This window comes from Parasteatoda tepidariorum, chromosome 2 (genome assembly GCF_043381705.1).
Source record: "Parasteatoda tepidariorum isolate YZ-2023 chromosome 2, CAS_Ptep_4.0, whole genome shotgun sequence".
Classification (NCBI taxonomy): Eukaryota; Metazoa; Arthropoda; class Arachnida; order Araneae; family Theridiidae; genus Parasteatoda; species Parasteatoda tepidariorum.
The window spans coordinates 83,266,553-83,284,519 of NC_092205.1; the positions used below are offsets into that span (position 1 = coordinate 83,266,553).

Below are 17,967 nucleotides of genomic sequence, written 5' to 3' on the forward strand. Positions count from 1 at the left end.
ATCGCCACATTGAAAACCTCATACAAAATTATAATCAAACACTACAGAACAAATATAGGGCACTTTAAAAACATTCCTCTTAATATTATAATGATAAAACATAAATAATACAACTACAACAGAAATGTAAACATAACTAGGGTTAGCTCTCTCGCTTAAACATTTTTATAAGATTTGTAGCATTAATAATTCACTAATAAAAATTGAAATGTATTAATAAAAAAGATGCCGTCGTTACTTAGGAATTAATATAAAAATAAGATACAAGTATTAAACTTACCAAATTCAAGCATTTTTATAACATCAATAGAGCACATTTGTAGAAAACTTCTTCCATCGGTAGCGTGGATGCGAGGGGACAGAAAACGTATTTCGTCATAAAATTTTTCACTGATGTGCGCATGCGCTTGTTCTCCGTTACATGATCGTACCGAAGAAAAAGAAATGAAGCGAATTTCAGAGGCACGAAAGTCTTTTTGTACCGCGCATTGACTGGCGTTTGCTTTGGTACCTTTAATTTGTAGTGGTGCCTCTCATTTTTAAAGGCACATTAGTTATGTGCCTCTTACGCGAGAAAATACACGGTACATTTAGCCTGTGCCTCTGAAATCAGAGGTACAGTTTTTAGAGTGTAGTTTCGAATGTGTATAAATTTTCACCTTTTAGCAAAAAGAAAAAAAAAATATTATTAAATATTAAATATTATTGATCCAAACGTTTTAAAAATTAGGAGTAGTTGACGGACCCCCAAAATATGACCGATGGACCCCTAAGGGGTCCATGAACCACAGGTTAAGAAACCCTGCTCTAGGGGCACTGAATTGAAGATTGATTACTCCCTGGTTGAGGTCAAAAATACGATCTGTGAGTGAATGAAGTATGATTGGTTCTCCCTTTAAAACGGGCAGTGGCGTTTGTGTGGCTAAAGTCTTACTCTTGGCCATAGATGGCGCCACTTTAAAAAAATCAAGAAACGCACTCAGCATTAAAAATTCGCTTGATTTCAAACAAGCTTGCTGATTGGAAAGCGGCATAACTAAGAACGATTTGGCATACTTAAAACTGATTTTACCCCGTTTATTTTAAATTCTAAGAGTGGATACACAAAAAATCGTATTTCAATTCAATATTTTTCAAATTTTTCCGGCAAACATATGTAGAACATCCTTAAAATACGAACCAATTCAATAGACTTCAGATGTCATATTTCAGATTTAAATTTTCAGACTTTCAATATGACATTTTGGAATGCATTATTAAAACAATCTAAATTCTATGACATTTTTATTGTTATATTATCAATTTTTTTTAAAGTTCCTTATCAATGTCAAATTGATTCACTGGAATTTCTACAACACAATGATGAATATTTAAACATTTAAATGCGTCTTCGATACTTAAGAGACAGTTTAATGTTTAACATGTTGCATCCCAGATGTTAATAGTTATATAACCAGGTGTCCCATTTTCCAATTGGTTCTTATAAATAGGAACTGCAGTGGCTTTGGAATTTTAGTTTTATCTGTATAAAGGAAAAACTAATTTCAACAAAATGAGATACATAGCAGCCTTGATTTTTGTGGTCTGCGCTGTAAGTAAAGCTTACAATATGATCATTATTTTTTAAAGTTCAGCTTTTTTAATTGCAGTTATTTGATGATTTATTGAATGCTTAGTAATTGTCATTATTAAATATTCATTTATATTTAATAAATTAGGATGCTTAGATGAATCAGTTTTATAAGCATATATATTTATATGTTATATATTTGATGTTAATTTAAATATTTAAATTTTTTTTTCGATTTGTTTTTCTAAAATTTTCTTTTGTTTATTCACTTTCTTTTTTTCCTTCAAAATTAGGATTTAGGAACAGGAAACAGTGGAATCAAATTACGCATTTTTTCATGAATGTCGTGTTTTCCGTGAGTTTAGTAAAAAACAACAGCATGGAATTGTGTTTATAGTTTTCAATTTTCGATACAAAATTGAAACCAAAGAATCAAATTCAATTCAAATATACAAAATTTAGAAAATTTCTAATTTTGTGTATAATTTCTAAGTTTTAAATTCCAATTGTTTCGTTTGTAGAATATAACTTACTCATACGACAACGCGTTGTGTATTAAAAGTATAATTTTAGAGTTAGATTATTAAAATGTAAATATAGTAAAGTATAACTTTGCCATGTAACAACGCGTTAGTATTAAAAGTATTAATTTAGAATTAGAGACGTTTTAAATTTTTTTTCTTCTTCAGGTAGGGGAGAAATTTTAGAAACGTTCTTGTTTCCATAGCAGAAATTTTTTCTCTGTGATACGGCAAAATTTTTATTTACAAACTAATTTTATTTTAAGAGTTTGTGTATACATGCGTTCTAAATTTATGATTCGAAATTTATATTGTATTGCAAAAATAACTCTACTGATTCTTACGTGTATCTTACTGTATTTATAAATTTTTAAGTTATTGAACAACATAATTGTTGGCGGCTATATTAAACCAAGATGTGTCAAAGATTATTGGAGTTATGAAACATGAAACCCTAGATCGAAGAGTTATGTATGTCATTTCACTACACTATTTCGATTTAAAGTAGATGCCACCATTTTTGGTGTGACGTTGCGCCAACGTTTTTTACAGTGCAAGTTATTATTTGAATAATTGTTACGATATTAACTTGAGTAATATTTAAGCTTGTATACTAATTATAAATTGTTGTCTGAATATTTTTTTATAAGTTCAAAAACTTTTTTTCTTTTTTAATCTATAAGAACCTAATTTTAATCCAACCGTTAACTTTTGCAACACCGACTTCAGTAAAAAAAAATAAATTGATTCTAACTTTTCAACTCCGATTCTACAACCGTGCAAAAAACACTGAATTACAATATTTATAAGTGATATTTTGTTTCAATATCAATTATAGGTGGAGATAGCTGCTGGTGTTGAATACTGTGGTGAGTTGCCTGGCTGCGGAGAAGGTGAATGCTGCAAAGGATCATCCTTCCACAGATTTTGCGGAAAATTGGCTGGAGAAGGTTAGTACAGTTAGAGAGTCATTCATCCAGATGCCGATTAACCAAATTGTCCAATTAACCGAATCAATTAAGTATCAAGCGCTTGTCCCTGTTTCTCAGAATAAAAAATTCTTTTCACGAAATTAGTATTTTGAGCAGTTGTTGGCGTTGAATACTGTGGTGAGTTGCCTGGTTGTGGAGAAGGTGAATGCTGCAAAGGATCATCCTTCCACAGATTTTGCGGAAAATTGGCTGGAGAAGGTTAGTACAGTAGAGTGTCATTCATCCAGATGCCGATTAACCGAATTGTCCAATTAACCGAATCAATTAAGTATCATGCGCTTGTCCCTGTTTCTCAGAATAAAAAATTCTTTTCACGAAATTAGTATTTTTAGCGGTTAACTTAAGTTTTTTTTGTCTTTTGTCTTAATATTTTAAGCATCTCTCTGAACTGGGTTGGAAAATTACTTTTGTCCCTTAGTATTCTTAGAAAAAAAATTTTTAACATTTGTTTCTCATTATTTTGTATTAATGTAGGTCGAAGTCAGGAAAAAATCTCATATTTAGAGTTTTAATAATTTATGATTATGAAATACAACATTAAACACCGGTGTCTTTTTCTGCGTTACAGGTAAAGTACATCCAATGACGACTTACTTCCGAAACAATAATTTTTCGAATTTGCAGTTAGTTAGATCTAAGAGAAACAGTTATTCCTGATTGAAATTTGAATTACAAAATCACTTATTGATAAATTTTTGAATATGAATGATTGGAAATTTTTTTTTCTCCAACTTTTTTAGGAATTTATATTTTAGTTCAGGTACAGTTTTAATATTCTGGCAGATTTTATTAGTAACTATTAGACTGTATTTTATAGTTAAAAAATATCAAAATGCATTTTTGCTTGTAATGAGAGAGTCAGAAAAAGTACATAAACGAAACACCGATCTCCTATCTGCGTCGAAGAGATAAACGAACTTCAAACCGAATCAATTGATTGAAACTTATAACTTATAGCTGAGGTAAAAATTTCAAGGGCACCCTTTGAATTACAAATTTTAATTTTTAAAAATTATATTTTTTCTCTTTTATAAGTTTATTTCTTGTATTGAAATTGGTAAATCTTGTTTTAATTTTATTGTTTGAATGAAATTGAAAAGAAGACTATAGTCTCTACATTCTTAAGGGTCTCTAGAAAAAAAAACTTTTTATCATTAAAAATTGTAGGTTTAAAAAATAAGATTTATTCAAACGTTTTTTAAAAAACAATTTAAGCCCACCCCTTAAACGCAGAATTCTTCACTACTGAAGATCCCTAATGATGTCGAAATTAAATGAAACATTCATTGAATGATTCGAGGTATAAAACAACAAAAAATAAGTTAGGAATAAAACTAGAAAAGAAAAGCTACATTTATTTCAATAGTCAGGCAAAAATGGGGGGGGGAGGGCTTAAGAAGTTTATTTTTCTAGGGTTACAAGGGAAATAGAATATTAAAAGAACCTCTATAAGAATATTATAGATGGTTTATAAAATCAGGTTGTAAGTTTTTACGGATGAAATTCGAAAAGAGGAACCATATTTATTTCAATAATACAGAAACCAATAACAGAACAAAATAAAATATTAAAAAAGCCGTGAAGTCTGGGGATGTTCCTGAACTTGAACTCTTCTATATTAATCAGTTTCACTTATTCGTTTTTTTAAAAAATTAATTTTCCTAGAGGCACCACAGAAGTAAAATATTAAAAGGGTTGCAAAGTCTACTGACTATCTTACACTTGCTCTAAATCTATAAGTTGCATTTATGCATTCTTTTAAGTGATTCATTTTCCTAGGGGCACCACAGTATTAAAACAATTTAGAAGGGTCGCAAAGTCTAGTGACGGTCTGACATTTGAACTGCTCTAAATCTTTTAGTTGCATTTATTCATTTTTTTTAAGTGATTCATTTCCTAGGGGCACCACAGAAATAAAATATTAAAAGGGTTATAAAGTATGGTTACGATCTTGTAATTGAACAGCTCTAAATCTTTTTGCTGAAATTATTCATTTTCTTAAGGAATTCATTTTCTTAAGGAATTCATTTTCTTAGAGGCATCTCAGAAATTGAACGTATAGAAGGGCCGCAAAATCTAGTGCTGGTCTTGCACTTGTCTACTTTACTCTAAACCTATCAGTTGCATTTATTAATTTTTTTAAGAGTTATAAAAATTCATAAATTTGATTATTTTCGTTTAATAATAAACTGCACACACGCATTTTTATTCCATTTTAAATATTCATATTCAATTATTTTAATTCCATTTTAAAATATTCATATTTCAATTACTTTAATTCCATTTTAAAATATTCATATTTCAATTATTTTAATTCCATTTAAAAATATTCATATTTCAATTATTTTAATTCCATTTTAAAATATTCATATTTCAATTATTTTAATTCCATTTTAAATACTCATATTTCAATTATTTTAATTCCATTTTAAAATATTCAGGTGAACCCTGTGAACGACCCAACAGTGGCGAAAACTACAGCGTGGCTTGTCCTTGCAAAGATGGCATGATCTGTAGTGTAAGTTGAAATAAATTATTTAAAATAAATATTTATTTTGCAATAGAATTGAATGCTTTAACTTACAGTTCTTACATATTAAAAAAAAACTTAATTTGGTATAAAATTTATCATATATTTTAGAAATCATTTCCTGAATAAAAACTTTTAAATTAAATTTACCATTAAACTTTGAGTCACAGGTTTTCAACGTTAAACCTGGGATTTAGTTAAGGATTTCAATTATTCAACTTATTGTTAATTTTTTTTTTTACATGAGGAAAATGCTTATTCAAAATAATTCCTTAATCTTGTAGGTAATTAACAGATGTCAGAGACCGTAGTCGACAAATCAGAACCGGTAAGGATATTTTTACAACCCATAATTCCAATACAATTCCAATTTTTTACGACAAACCTATTTGTGTAAATTCGAATTCAAAAAAAAATTTTTATTGTAAAAAAATTTATTTTTCAGAGAGTTTAAAGGTTTTGGATTTACTGAAAGGGAATCAGCATGTAAAACTGCATACCTGCAGTATTATTCAATGTTGAATAAAAAATAAATAAGAAATGAACAGATTTGTTTTTATTTAATTAAATCGAAACAAAAAATACACTGAAGAGCCAAAAAAACTGGTATACCTGCCTAATATCGTGTAGGGGCCCCGCGAGCACGCAGAAGTGCCTCAACACGACGTGGCATGGATTCGATCAATGTGTGAAGTAGTGCTGGAGATAATTGACACCATGAATCCTGCAGGGCTGTCCATAAACAGTGGGAGTAAGAGGGGGTGGGGATATCTTCTGAACATCACGTTGCAAGGCATCCCAAATATGTTCAATAATGTTCATGTCTGTGAAATTTGGTGGATTTCCGATACTAACGGTATACTCGTGAAATGGTCGCACGTGAAAATCCAAATTTCATTGCTATCTCGGAGATGCTATGTCCCATCTCCCGTGCGCCGATTATAATACCACGTTCAAACTCTCTTAAATCTGTGTAACCTGGCATTGTAGCAACAGTAACCGATCTAAAAACTGTGCTTGATGCTTGATGCTTGATATTAGTAGGAACTCGGTATTTGGCCCGAAGGGCCACCAACCGATTCATCATATTCTGTAAGACATAAGCTTAAAGACATATATAAAATAATAATAACATACAATAAAGAAGAGGGGTAGGAGCGAGCTCCCAAAAAACAAAGTTACTGATGTCGAGCACATTGAACTAATTCTAGTTTGTCAAAAGCATATAAGAATAAGATAAGCAATTATAAAATATGAGCAGGAAAAGTAAAATTTAGCTATGTACATATATTTACAGGGTTTAAGTAGTAATTGTGTAAATTAGTGTATCTCTGCTAGCACAGCGACCCGGCCGTCCCGGTTATTACCGCTCGTACCGGGTTGCTCACTGTGAAAATTATCAGAAGGGCAGCTCACCCAGTTGGGACCCTTTCGGGTTGCTCTTGCCCCGGGCAAACTACCTCCTGGTGTTATAATCTATGTGTGTTTGTGTTGTTATGTGGTGTTGTTCAATTTTTAAAGTACTTTGAAATTATACAATCAGAAGTTAAAAAGGCAGTAACAGGGCTATAATTAACATTATCCTCTATAATGTCTAGATTGAAAATATTGTTGAAATCTGAGGTGGTACACTTTGTTGCGTCGCTAAAAAATTTAGTATTTAATTTAGCTATAAACTCATTTATATTATCAATTTTGAGATCTTTCCTAAGTGAGTCGTTGCTGATGGCTCTAGGTGCGCCTAGCATCATTCTTAAAATTTTGCCTTCGGCATTGGATAGCTTTTTCTTTAGATTGNGCAAATTTAGCTGGATGAGCTTTTTCTGCTTTTTTGGGAGGCTCTTGGTCATTATTTGAGATCACATCCATAGTTTCCGATGCTGGAGGGTTCACTGACTCCGGGGGCGAAATAGGCTCTGAAGGAGAAATGCTGTTAGACGTCGTTGAAGTAGTGCTATCAGTGGATTTATTTGCATCAGTGGGCTTTTTCTTCTTCTTCCTCCTTTTCTTTGCCGGGGGCTCTGTGATGTTTTCGGTCTGTTTTTCCGATTCGGAGGCCGAAGCCTCTTGTGTCGGCTCTTGGTTCTGTTCATGTTCTGTGAGAGGAGTGATGTTGTCGATTTCCGTCCATGTTCCATTTTCTTCCATCTCCATAATTGGAGTTTCCACAGGGGTACTCGGCTGTTCAGGCATAGTTGCCACTGGGTCTGGAATTGGATTAGCTGAGTAGTATGGCCTAGTTGCTCCCTCGGGAACCTGGAAGTCCGTGAGCATGCCGATGCTGTTACCTCTTTTATTCCTATATATGAAGTCTCCATATTGATTTTCATATATTTCGCCCGGTTGTAAATCTGGTCTTATAAGATTAGGATATATAACTTTACGCGTATTCATCGGTGGTGAAGGAAAGCTAGACATAGTCTTGCCTCCTCGTCCGGATCGTCGAGAAAACATGATGCGCTCAGAGCTTGGTCACAACACAACCGTACTCTGTAAAGGCTTGAGTTGATCCTCTGGTCTAAAAACTGTGCTAGACACTCGTTGTCTTATATACGCGCTGCCGATCGCAGCGCTGTACTTTGATTGGCTCCATACCCCTTTATTTGCATACTCATGCCTGTACCAGTTTCTCTGGCTCTTCAGTGTATTTATTTTAGTGAAATAAAGCCTTTGTGCGTCTGTGCGTCTTTCTTAAACTTCAGATCTGTTTGTGTTGGGGTCCTGAAGCTAGAACAGCTGATGAAGGATAAAATTTTTTCACCGATACTAAATTTAATGTTACTCTGGGTACATTTAGGAGGGTTGTGTGAATTTTCCTCGTATAATCAGCATTATGCATTGCAATTTGATTGTAATCCAGTGCTCCTAACGTGTAGCCCACATCCCTTAGTGGGGCAATTGGAAAACAGATTGCCCAGAGTCCAAATTAAACGTATGTTGTTAGTGTCCATTCGTGTTGTCTATCTCATTTGTCTGAAAATTTTATTGCTCGTGTAAAAAAAAATAGATTTTCTGATTTAAAAAAATGGTTTCCAGCCATTTTTCTTGAAAAAGATAAAAATATTTAATTTCCATTAGGTCTATAAGGAAAAGAGTAATTTTCTTCATTATATTCGATCACCTCCGAAAACTTTTACCATGTCATTTGAAAGTGTGGCGTCCAGCGTTTTTCGATAAAGGTGTGATGTAAAAAAAATATTTACTCCTTTTTAGCCAAATTGAAATAGTAGTTTTATTTTATTTTTAGTTTTTTGTCAACTTAACATTAAAGTTGACATCATTTTTTATCCATGGAAATTAAAGTAATGATGAAGACTATGAAGATTTATTTCTCTATAATGATACCTTTGAGTTTTTTTTTCCTCAAATTTCAATCTGCGCAATTAAAAATCATAGAAAATATTAAAGAAAAATTATTTACCGTTAATATTTATTTTTTGAAGACTTATAATTTAAATCAGATAAAAGAGTTTAAAAAAAACATGAGAAATTTTACGTAATAAATCGTTTATTAAAACATAATTTTATGAGTTATTGCAATCGAAAATACACCGAAAACAATTTAAAACATTATTTCAATCATCATTAGCCGATTCTTTCACATTTATCAAAAGTTATAGAATTCTGAGTCACATTATTAGTCTTCATTACTATCATTTTGAGTCTTCAATTATTATCTTAAGCTTGTGTTATCAGTGCTAACATGACAAGCCTTTTTTTAATTTCTCACCAGTGCATCAGCCACCCTAGCAACTGCTCCAATGTATGCATTTCATACAGTTCATCAACTGTCTCAATCTTATGAGCATCCCTGTTCTCCTTACTCAATACAACAAGAACATTATCAAGAGTTTCATCCTTTGGAGCATTTTTAGACTCTTTGTATTCCATTTCAACCATCATTTGTTCTGCCAGAACTTCATTCCAATCTCTTAACATAAATTTCGCATCATTTGTCACATAAAACTCGTTAAGAGTTGCATTATCACAAGTCATCTTTGACTCCTTTTTTCTTTTAACAACTTCAACCCTAGACTCATCATTACGAGTCTTAGACTCTCCAGTTTCACTTTCAAATGCCATTTGTTCTTTAAGAACTTCAGGCCAAGCTCTTATTTCAAAATAATTCTCATCCATGCTCTCCCCTTTCTTAAAAACTTTAGCACTAAAATTGGAAATATATTTTAGTTCTCTTTTAAACACCGTATGTAGCACAACATGTGGCAAAATAATTTTAGATAATATAACTGGGGTTAATTTAGGAGAAATTTGTGTCTCTTAAAGTAAACCTTTCATAAATTTTTTACCATAAACCGAAACCCTTCAAAAAGTATTTTCTCTAAATACTGATCAGCTGCAAAATTTTTTATTGTAATTATGAAACTTTCATGAAACATTTTCCCGTTAAAATAATCACTTTATAATAAAAAAACACATCTGGATTTAGTTGAGACTGATTTCCTTACTCTAAAGGAGAAAAACTGGCGAACAAGTGTCAAAAGTAGAGAAGTGGATTCGAATTCAAAGGAAGGCACTGGCCCACCCTGGGCTGTCTAGCCAGATATGATGATGATAATAAAAAAGCCCTTATAATTAAATTTTATCGTAAATATGGACCCTAAAACTTTTCTTTTAGAAAACTGAGTCAATGACTTCTTTTGTATGTATTTTTAAAATTAAAAATTCTAGATATGGTTTTTGTGCTTTTTATGAAAACAGGAATTTATTTTCACATATTCTGAACTTTTATAAAGAGTGTAGTATATTCTTATAGCCTAAAATAATTTAACCGTTTTTCCTTTACAAATACCATCGCCAACGAATAAATTCTATTCATATCTTTTTTTATTGGGTCTTTAAAATTGTTTATTGTAATAAAATTAAAAAGCTTTTGAAATTTGTTAATAGATGAGATGACTATAAAGTTGTGTTCAAAATTAATTGTAATTGGTTGACAGTAAGTAGTGACTTAAAATTTGTCAATTTTGTTAAAATCACTCCTGAATTTCAATTAGGACATATTATAATATCCTTTTGTAATACATATTTTAAATCATAATTACTAAATTCCGAGCAACATTGCGCTCTCTAACATTTAATAATTTAATCTAATTAAACTGACATTATTTGATTAAAAAATTCATTCGTTAGATAAAATTATACAAATTGAAAATAAAAGTCGATATATTTTAAGTGCTCAAACACGGGGACTCATTTTCTAGACGTGCAGAGGACATTGATCTTTAAAAAAGTGTAATAGCTGAGAGTAAATTCTTATGGATGTTACGAGTGAACAAAATCAACTTAAACCTTTTTAATGGAATACGACTAGAAATCTGAATTTTTGAGTTCAGTTTTTCAAACATTTTGATTTGAAATAAAGTTCTTGTAGAAATTTAAAAAAGTTGCTAATTTATGTAACTATTGCAAAGATTTTATCAACAACTGATACTTACAGCTTTTTTTGCAAAAATCGCACCACTTTCGCCATTTTTCTAATTATAGCTTTAGCAATCGTAAAAAAAGAACCTTACAGATCGCATATAAACTTTAGAAATGAGAATTTCTCGGGTTAACAATGCTTTGTTAGATTGTAACAATTAGAGTGATCTTTTAAATTTATATTATTGTTTAATAAGGCTATTTCAACAATAGTATTTTACTGAAATCACTTTAAAAAACATTGTTGCAATGCATTATTTAATTAAATAACCCTATTTAAAACTAAGCAAATTTATGCATGTTGAAGTCATTAATACCTTATTTTTCATACAATTCCGAAGAAAAACACAAAAATATTAAAAATTTGACTTTTTTTTTCTTTCCTTAAGAAACGATGATATAGACTCTAACTCAGATAGTAGAAATATAATTTTTGTTTCTATTTAAAGGAGAGATATTTCTTACATGTAGAAAATCCTTGCAAATCAAGTCATTTTTTTAAAAAAATAAAAAAGTTTTTTTTTTGGAAAGTAAAATGTAAAAAATTGCATACTTTTCTTTGATTGCCGAGACATATTAATGAAAATATTAGTTTGGGCAAAAATTTGCAATGAATCACAGAAGTTTTGAAAGATGCACCCTGCAGATACAGTGGGATGCAGATACAGATGCACCTGATACAAATGCAGTGGGAAAAATTGTCAATTTCCCTTAAGAAGTTAATAGTCCACTAATAATATTTTATTTAATTCTATTAAATCGATATCTTAAGTTTATAGGCTGACAATACTAAATATAGATAGTACCTTAAGGACTATTCCTATTATACACAATCAATTATACACAATCAATTATACAATATTATACACAATTAGAAGTTACTGGATGGAAGTAGTAAATGACGTTTTAGTGGATTCTTGTAAAATCGGCTTTATTACAACAAAATATAAAAATTGAACATTAAGAATCATTTCCATGTTAGAAGTTAATGGATGAAGGTTTTAAGTAACATTTTAGAGATTTTTAGTAAATCGGCTTTCAAGTTTATATGTTGACAAGAGAAAATAAAGATGGTATAGTTAGTCTACGGTAAGAACTCCCCCAGCTACAAAGTCTGAAGCCGTCTGCTGCTGTGGAAACGCGCGTTTTAGAGAGGGTACTTTCTTTTCACTTCAGGGCTGACACAATTTCCTGAAGAAAAGGATTCCTTTTCTCTCGCCAAACCGAGCCAAAACCTGTCCTAAGTTATGACTCCACACCCCTACTTGAAATAGTTATATCTCGTTACCATAGTCACTGCCACGGATCCAGATGAATGGCTAGGGGAGTTCTTACTTTAGACAAACTATACCGTCATCATTCCTTTTATGTACAATTGCATTCGAAGTTAATAGAGGAAAATTCAAAAGAAATCTCTTACAAATCAGCTTTTAACTTTATACGTTGAAAACAGAAGATAAAGATAAACTAAGTGTCAAAAGTTATAAATCTTTTTCATTTATTTAAACTATTCTCCTTACAGCGTTTGCACTCCTGGCATTTTATTTTATTTGTTGCCAAAAGAGACTTTTAAAGTTACACATCAACTCTTTCTCGCCATATGCACATAAAACTTCCTCCTTCGCCAAAAATAATCAAAGATTATCACTTAGTACCTTCAATCACTGATATCTTCGAAATTGAGTTATTTCAGGGGGAAAGAAAATCCTACTTTTTTCAATAATATGCTGAACTTTCTTTCGCATATTTTAGGATACAAACGAAAAGAAACTAGTCCACTTTCAGAAAGTGTAGTTTTCTATAAAAATACAGTTTTTACATTGCACAATATATAGCAACCAGCATTTGCAGAACAAGTAAATGCTGGTAAAAAAGAATACTTTCCGCAGAAAACAGACATTTACAGGTCATATACTTTGCAATGATATTTTAAGTATAAAAATATGCTAATTTTTATCTAAGCTTCCCACCATTGCAATAATCAGAAAATTCTACTGTAAAAATTTAAAAATATAATTTAGTTAAAATATAATTACTTTTTGCCCAATAAGGTTGAAACTTAACAGCATGAAATAGTTAAAAATTATGCATAAAATGATGCCAACTTGTAATGATAATCTTCTGCCCCGCGGTTTTATTGTGATTCTAATTTCCGTAGTAATTTAAAAATTCAATATTAATTTTTTTAATTAATATATCATAAGCTAATATTTTTTGAACAATATAATAATCTTCTAATTTAATTACATGAATAATATGAATAAGTGTTTATTGAATTTTTGAAAAGCTTCAAATTCAGCTTCCATGAAAAATAAACAAAGCTGTCCACACAAAAAACTGTGAAGGATTGTCACCAAAATGCAAAGATTTGAAATTAAAAGGGTCATTGACAAATTGAAAGAGACATTAGGAAAAAAAATAGGCCTTTAAAGAAAGGCAAAAATTTCCATAATATTCCCACTCTTCGCTTAAATCAACAGTCGGAAGTACAATCAGTAGCAATTACGAAAAATCAGAAGAAGTTGGCATTCTCGTATACATACATTAAAAAGTTTTTATATTAGAGCATTTAATATTTGCTATTTAATGGATTTACATTTAATATTATATGTAAGCGCATGACTTAATTCAATCGCATGCAATACAATGAAACTTTCCAATGCAAAGTTAAAAAAAAGATGAAACTGTTGCATTATTTCCAACAGTACTTTTTGGCCTCTAAATGTATTGATATTTTACATAATTTTAATCAAGATTCACTCGTAGAACAAGATACTGAAAATACTTATTTTTAATCAAGCAATATAATCAAACAATATAACCTTTACACTATCACAATAACCAAATGTGTAGTATTGAAATAAAAGAAAACTAACAGTCTTGATGGACGGAATTTTACGAACTAGAAATCAATCTTTATGATTCGCATGTTTAATCTTAAGCAGTTAACTAGTTAAAGCATTATTATTAAGTTACGATGTAAGACGAAAAAAAAACCCCTCTTTTTTCATAAATAATAAACCGGTCAAAAGTTTAAGTAAACGAGAGGGGAAAATATAACGCCCATTCAGTCAATTTTTCTTTCAAACAAGTCATATTTTAAAATTTACGTTTTTCAAGAGCTATTTGAACAACCTTTTGGACAACATCATCATTTAAAACTACACAGATAAAATGGATATAAAAATTTCTATACCTCATAACTGAACTTTTTTCGATTATTAGTAAATTAAATAATAGAAATAATAAATATTTAAAAAAAATATTTTTACACATAATTTACACTGTTCTACAATTATATTAAACACTTTTTTTAAATTTATTACATTAAACATGACGACATATGCAAAAAGAAAAATTATCGTTAGGACTGAATTTTACAGATTGCGTCTACTCTTCGTATTTTGAGAGTCAAAAACTCAAATCTGTCGAAAGAAAGGTAAGTTTATACAGAAAGTGTACATTTTGAGTGTGATTTTCTAACTTAAAACAATAACAAGCATCCTAAAACCAAGAGAAATATAGGAAACTTCCGGTGTATCCCTCCGCTTATGTTACGTTTACGATGTGTGAACAGACTTGATATTCTAGGAAGTTTAATTGTGATTTGTGTTTAAATTTACTCAAAATTTTACTGTTCATAAGAGTTTTCTATAATTTTTAAATCGGAAGTAAATAATCAGAAATTTTTATGAGGAATATTATCCCCTAGCTATCCATTGAATAGGTCATCCATCCATAGAATATTTTGGTACATTTATGGTTAGGTGCTCTAATAATTAAGGTTGCATCTTAGTACGTAAAAACAAAACATTACATCAAAAATTATTAAGGTGTATTCAATTTTACTTTGCATAATCCCGCAGGCCGAAGAATCCCCTTTTATTGAATGGGGACTGGTGTACGTTAAATCTGTTAGGGTTACAAAGTCCACCTAGTTTTCATGAGGAATATATACCCCTAGCCATCCATAGAATAGATCCACCATCCATAAAATAATTTGGTACATTTAAGGTTAGGTCCTCTACTAATTAAGTTTGCATCTTAGTATCATCTGACTGGTGCACGTTAAATCTGTCGGGGTGGCAAAAACTTCTAAGTTCCCATAACAAATCAATGTCTCTAGGGGCACTGAATTGGAGATTGATCGTTTTCTGGTTCAGGTCAAAACTACGAATTTGTGGATGAATGAATGGAGTATGATTGGTTCGGTTCTCCCTGTAAAATGAGCTGTGACATATGAGTGGCTGTAGTCATATTTTTGACCATAGATGGCTAGAAATATGCCCTCCGCCTAAAAAATTCGCTTGATTTCAGGCAGCCTTGCTGATTGCAAATTTGCAAGTTACAACAGCATCAATTTTTCATATTTAAAAGATAGATTTCCCCCGTTTATTTTAAACTTTATAAATAGATGCACAAAAAATCGTAATTGAATTCAATATTTTCGAATTTTTCTCACAGAGCTGTGCAGAACGTAAACGGCTTCCGTAAAATACGAACCAATTCAATAAACTTCAGATATCATATTTCAGATGTAAATTTTCTGACTTTCAATATGCCATTTTGGAATGCATTATTAAAACGATCTAAATTCTATGACATTTTTATTATCGATTTTTATTATCGATCCCGCAAACATATGTAGAACATAAACAGCTTCATTAAATTACAAACCAATTCGTACTTTAAAGGAAGAAAGACTTATGCAGTCTGCTCCAAATGTGAAGCCCAGCAGGCCTCAGCCGAACATATCCTCGACTGCTTGGGCCTTTCCAAGGAGGACCTATATGCTTCTCCACTTCTTGTAATCGACTTTTTGAGGGTCAACAACCTAATGGATCTTGTCTGACGAAGTCAGACAATTAGAGGATAAGAAACAACAACAACAAACAACGAACCAATTCAACAGATTTCAGATGTCATATTTCAGATTTAAATTTTTAGACATTCAATATGAATATGACAATTTGGAATGCATTATTAAAACACTCTAAATTCTATGACATTTTTATTATTATATTAGAATTTTTTTTTTAAAGTTCCTTATCAACGTCAAATTGAGACACTGGAATTTCTACATCACAAAGATGAATATTTGAACATTTAAATGCGTCTTCGATACTTAAGAGACAGTTTTATATTTAACATGTTGCATCCCTGATTTTAATGAGAATCCCTGATGTTAGTTACCTAACCAGGTGTTCCATTTTTCAATTGGTTCTTATAAATAGGATCTGCAGTGGTTTTGGAATTTTAGTTTTATCTGCATAAAGGAAAAACTAATTTCAACAAAATGAGATGCATAGCAGCTTTGATTTTTGTAGTCTGCGCTGTAAGTAAAGCTAAGTATATGATTATATTTTTTTCAATTTCAGCTTTTTTAATAACAGTTATTTGATTCGTTGAATATTTAGTAATTTTAATTTTTTATTTACATTTATATTTAATAAATTAGGATATTTAGATGAATCAATTTTATGCGCATATATATTTAATATATACGTATGTTATATTTTTGATATTAATTTTAATTTTTGAATTTCTTTTTTTTCAAATTAAATTTTTTTCCAAAATTTTGGTTATTCATTAACTTCTTTCTTTCTTTCAAAATTAGGATTTATGAACAGGAAACAGTGGAATCAAATTACGCATTTTTTCATGAGTTTTGAAAGAAAAAAAAGCCAGCATGGAACTGCGTTTATAGTTTTCAATTTTCGATACAAAATTGAAATCAAATAATCAAATTCAATTCAAATATATAAAATTTAGAAAACTTCTAATTTTGTGTATAATTTTTCAGTTTTAAATTCCAATTGTTTCGTTTAAAAAATGTAACTTTCGCATGTGACAACGCGTTGTGTATTAAAAGTATAATTTTAGAGTTAGATTATTAAAATGTGTAACTATAATAAAATATAATTTTCCCATATAACAACGCGTTAGTATTAAAAGTATTAATCTAGAATTAGAGAGGCTTTAAATTATTTTTTTCTTCAGGTAGGGGAGAAATTTTTGGAAACGTTCTTGTTATTATAGCAGAAATTTTTTCTCTGTTATATGCAAAATTTTGATTTGCAAACGAATTTTATTTTTAGAATTTGTGTATTTTATGATTCGAAATTTATATTGTATTGTAAAAATAACTCTACTGATTCTTCCGTGTATCTTACTGTAGTTACAAATTTCAAATTATTGAACAACATAATTGTTGACGGATACTTTGCACTAAGCTGTAAAAAAAGATTATTAGAGTTATGAAATCCTGGATCAAAGAGTTATGTAGGGCTTTTCGCAACACTACTTCGGTGTTAAGTAGTTGCCCATTATTTTTGGTGTTACGTTGCACTAAAAATTTTTTCAGTGTAAGTTATTATTTGAATAATTGTTACGATATTAATTTGAGTAACATTTAAGTTTTATATACTAATTATAAATAGTTGTCTGGATATTTTTTTATAAGATCAAAAACTTCTTTTCTTTTTTAACCTATAAGAACCTAACTTTAAGCCAAACGGTAACTTTTCCAACACCGACTTCAGTGAAAAAAAAATTCGATTCCAACTTTTCAACTCCGATTCTACAATCTTGTAACAAACACTGAATTACAATATTTATAAGTGATATTTTGTTTTATATCAATTACAGGTGGAGATAGCCGTTGGCGTTGGATAATGGGGTAAGTTGCCTGGTTGCGGAGAAGGCCAATGCTGCAAAGGATCATCCTTCCACAGATTTTGCGGACAATTGGCTGGAGAAGGTTAGTACAGTAGAGTGTCATTCATCCAGATGCCGATTAACCGAATTGTCCAATTAACCGATTCAATCAAGTACATGCGCTTGTCCCGGTTTCTCAGAATAAAGAATTATTTTCACGAAATTTGTATTTTGAGCTAACTTAAGTTTTTCTGT

At 30.6% G+C, this 17,967-nt stretch overlaps 2 protein-coding genes across 4 annotated transcripts in view; both read left to right on the top strand.

Annotated features, from left to right (window-relative positions):
- The window catches only part of LOC139424814 (U9-ctenitoxin-Pr1a-like), an 11,521-nt gene extending 5,363 nt beyond the window's left edge, over positions 1-6,158 (top strand). Inside the window, exons 2-5 of the mRNA XM_071177832.1 lie at positions 2,930-3,041; positions 5,525-5,601; positions 5,898-5,941; positions 6,059-6,158. Of these exons, the coding sequence (XP_071033933.1) occupies positions 2,930-3,041; positions 5,525-5,601; positions 5,898-5,924 (216 nt within the window). The 3' untranslated portion in view covers positions 5,925-5,941; positions 6,059-6,158. The remainder of the gene's footprint in view (positions 1-2,929; positions 3,042-5,524; positions 5,602-5,897; positions 5,942-6,058) is intronic.
- Positions 1,544-17,967, top strand: part of LOC107453382 (U9-ctenitoxin-Pr1a-like) — a 32,876-nt gene continuing 16,452 nt past the window's right edge. Inside the window, exons 1-2 of one of the 3 annotated variants that reach the window (XR_011636197.1) lie at positions 16,372-16,390; positions 17,704-17,815. Coding sequence is in view for 2 of the 3 variants with exons in the window: in XM_043044773.2 (XP_042900707.1) it covers positions 1,553-1,591 (39 nt within the window). In the remaining variant the exon portion in view is untranslated. Of the gene's footprint in view, positions 1,592-16,281; positions 16,391-17,703; positions 17,816-17,967 lie in introns of those variants that run through there. The other 2 variants (XM_043044773.2, XM_043044772.2) reach the window with 2 other exon arrangements.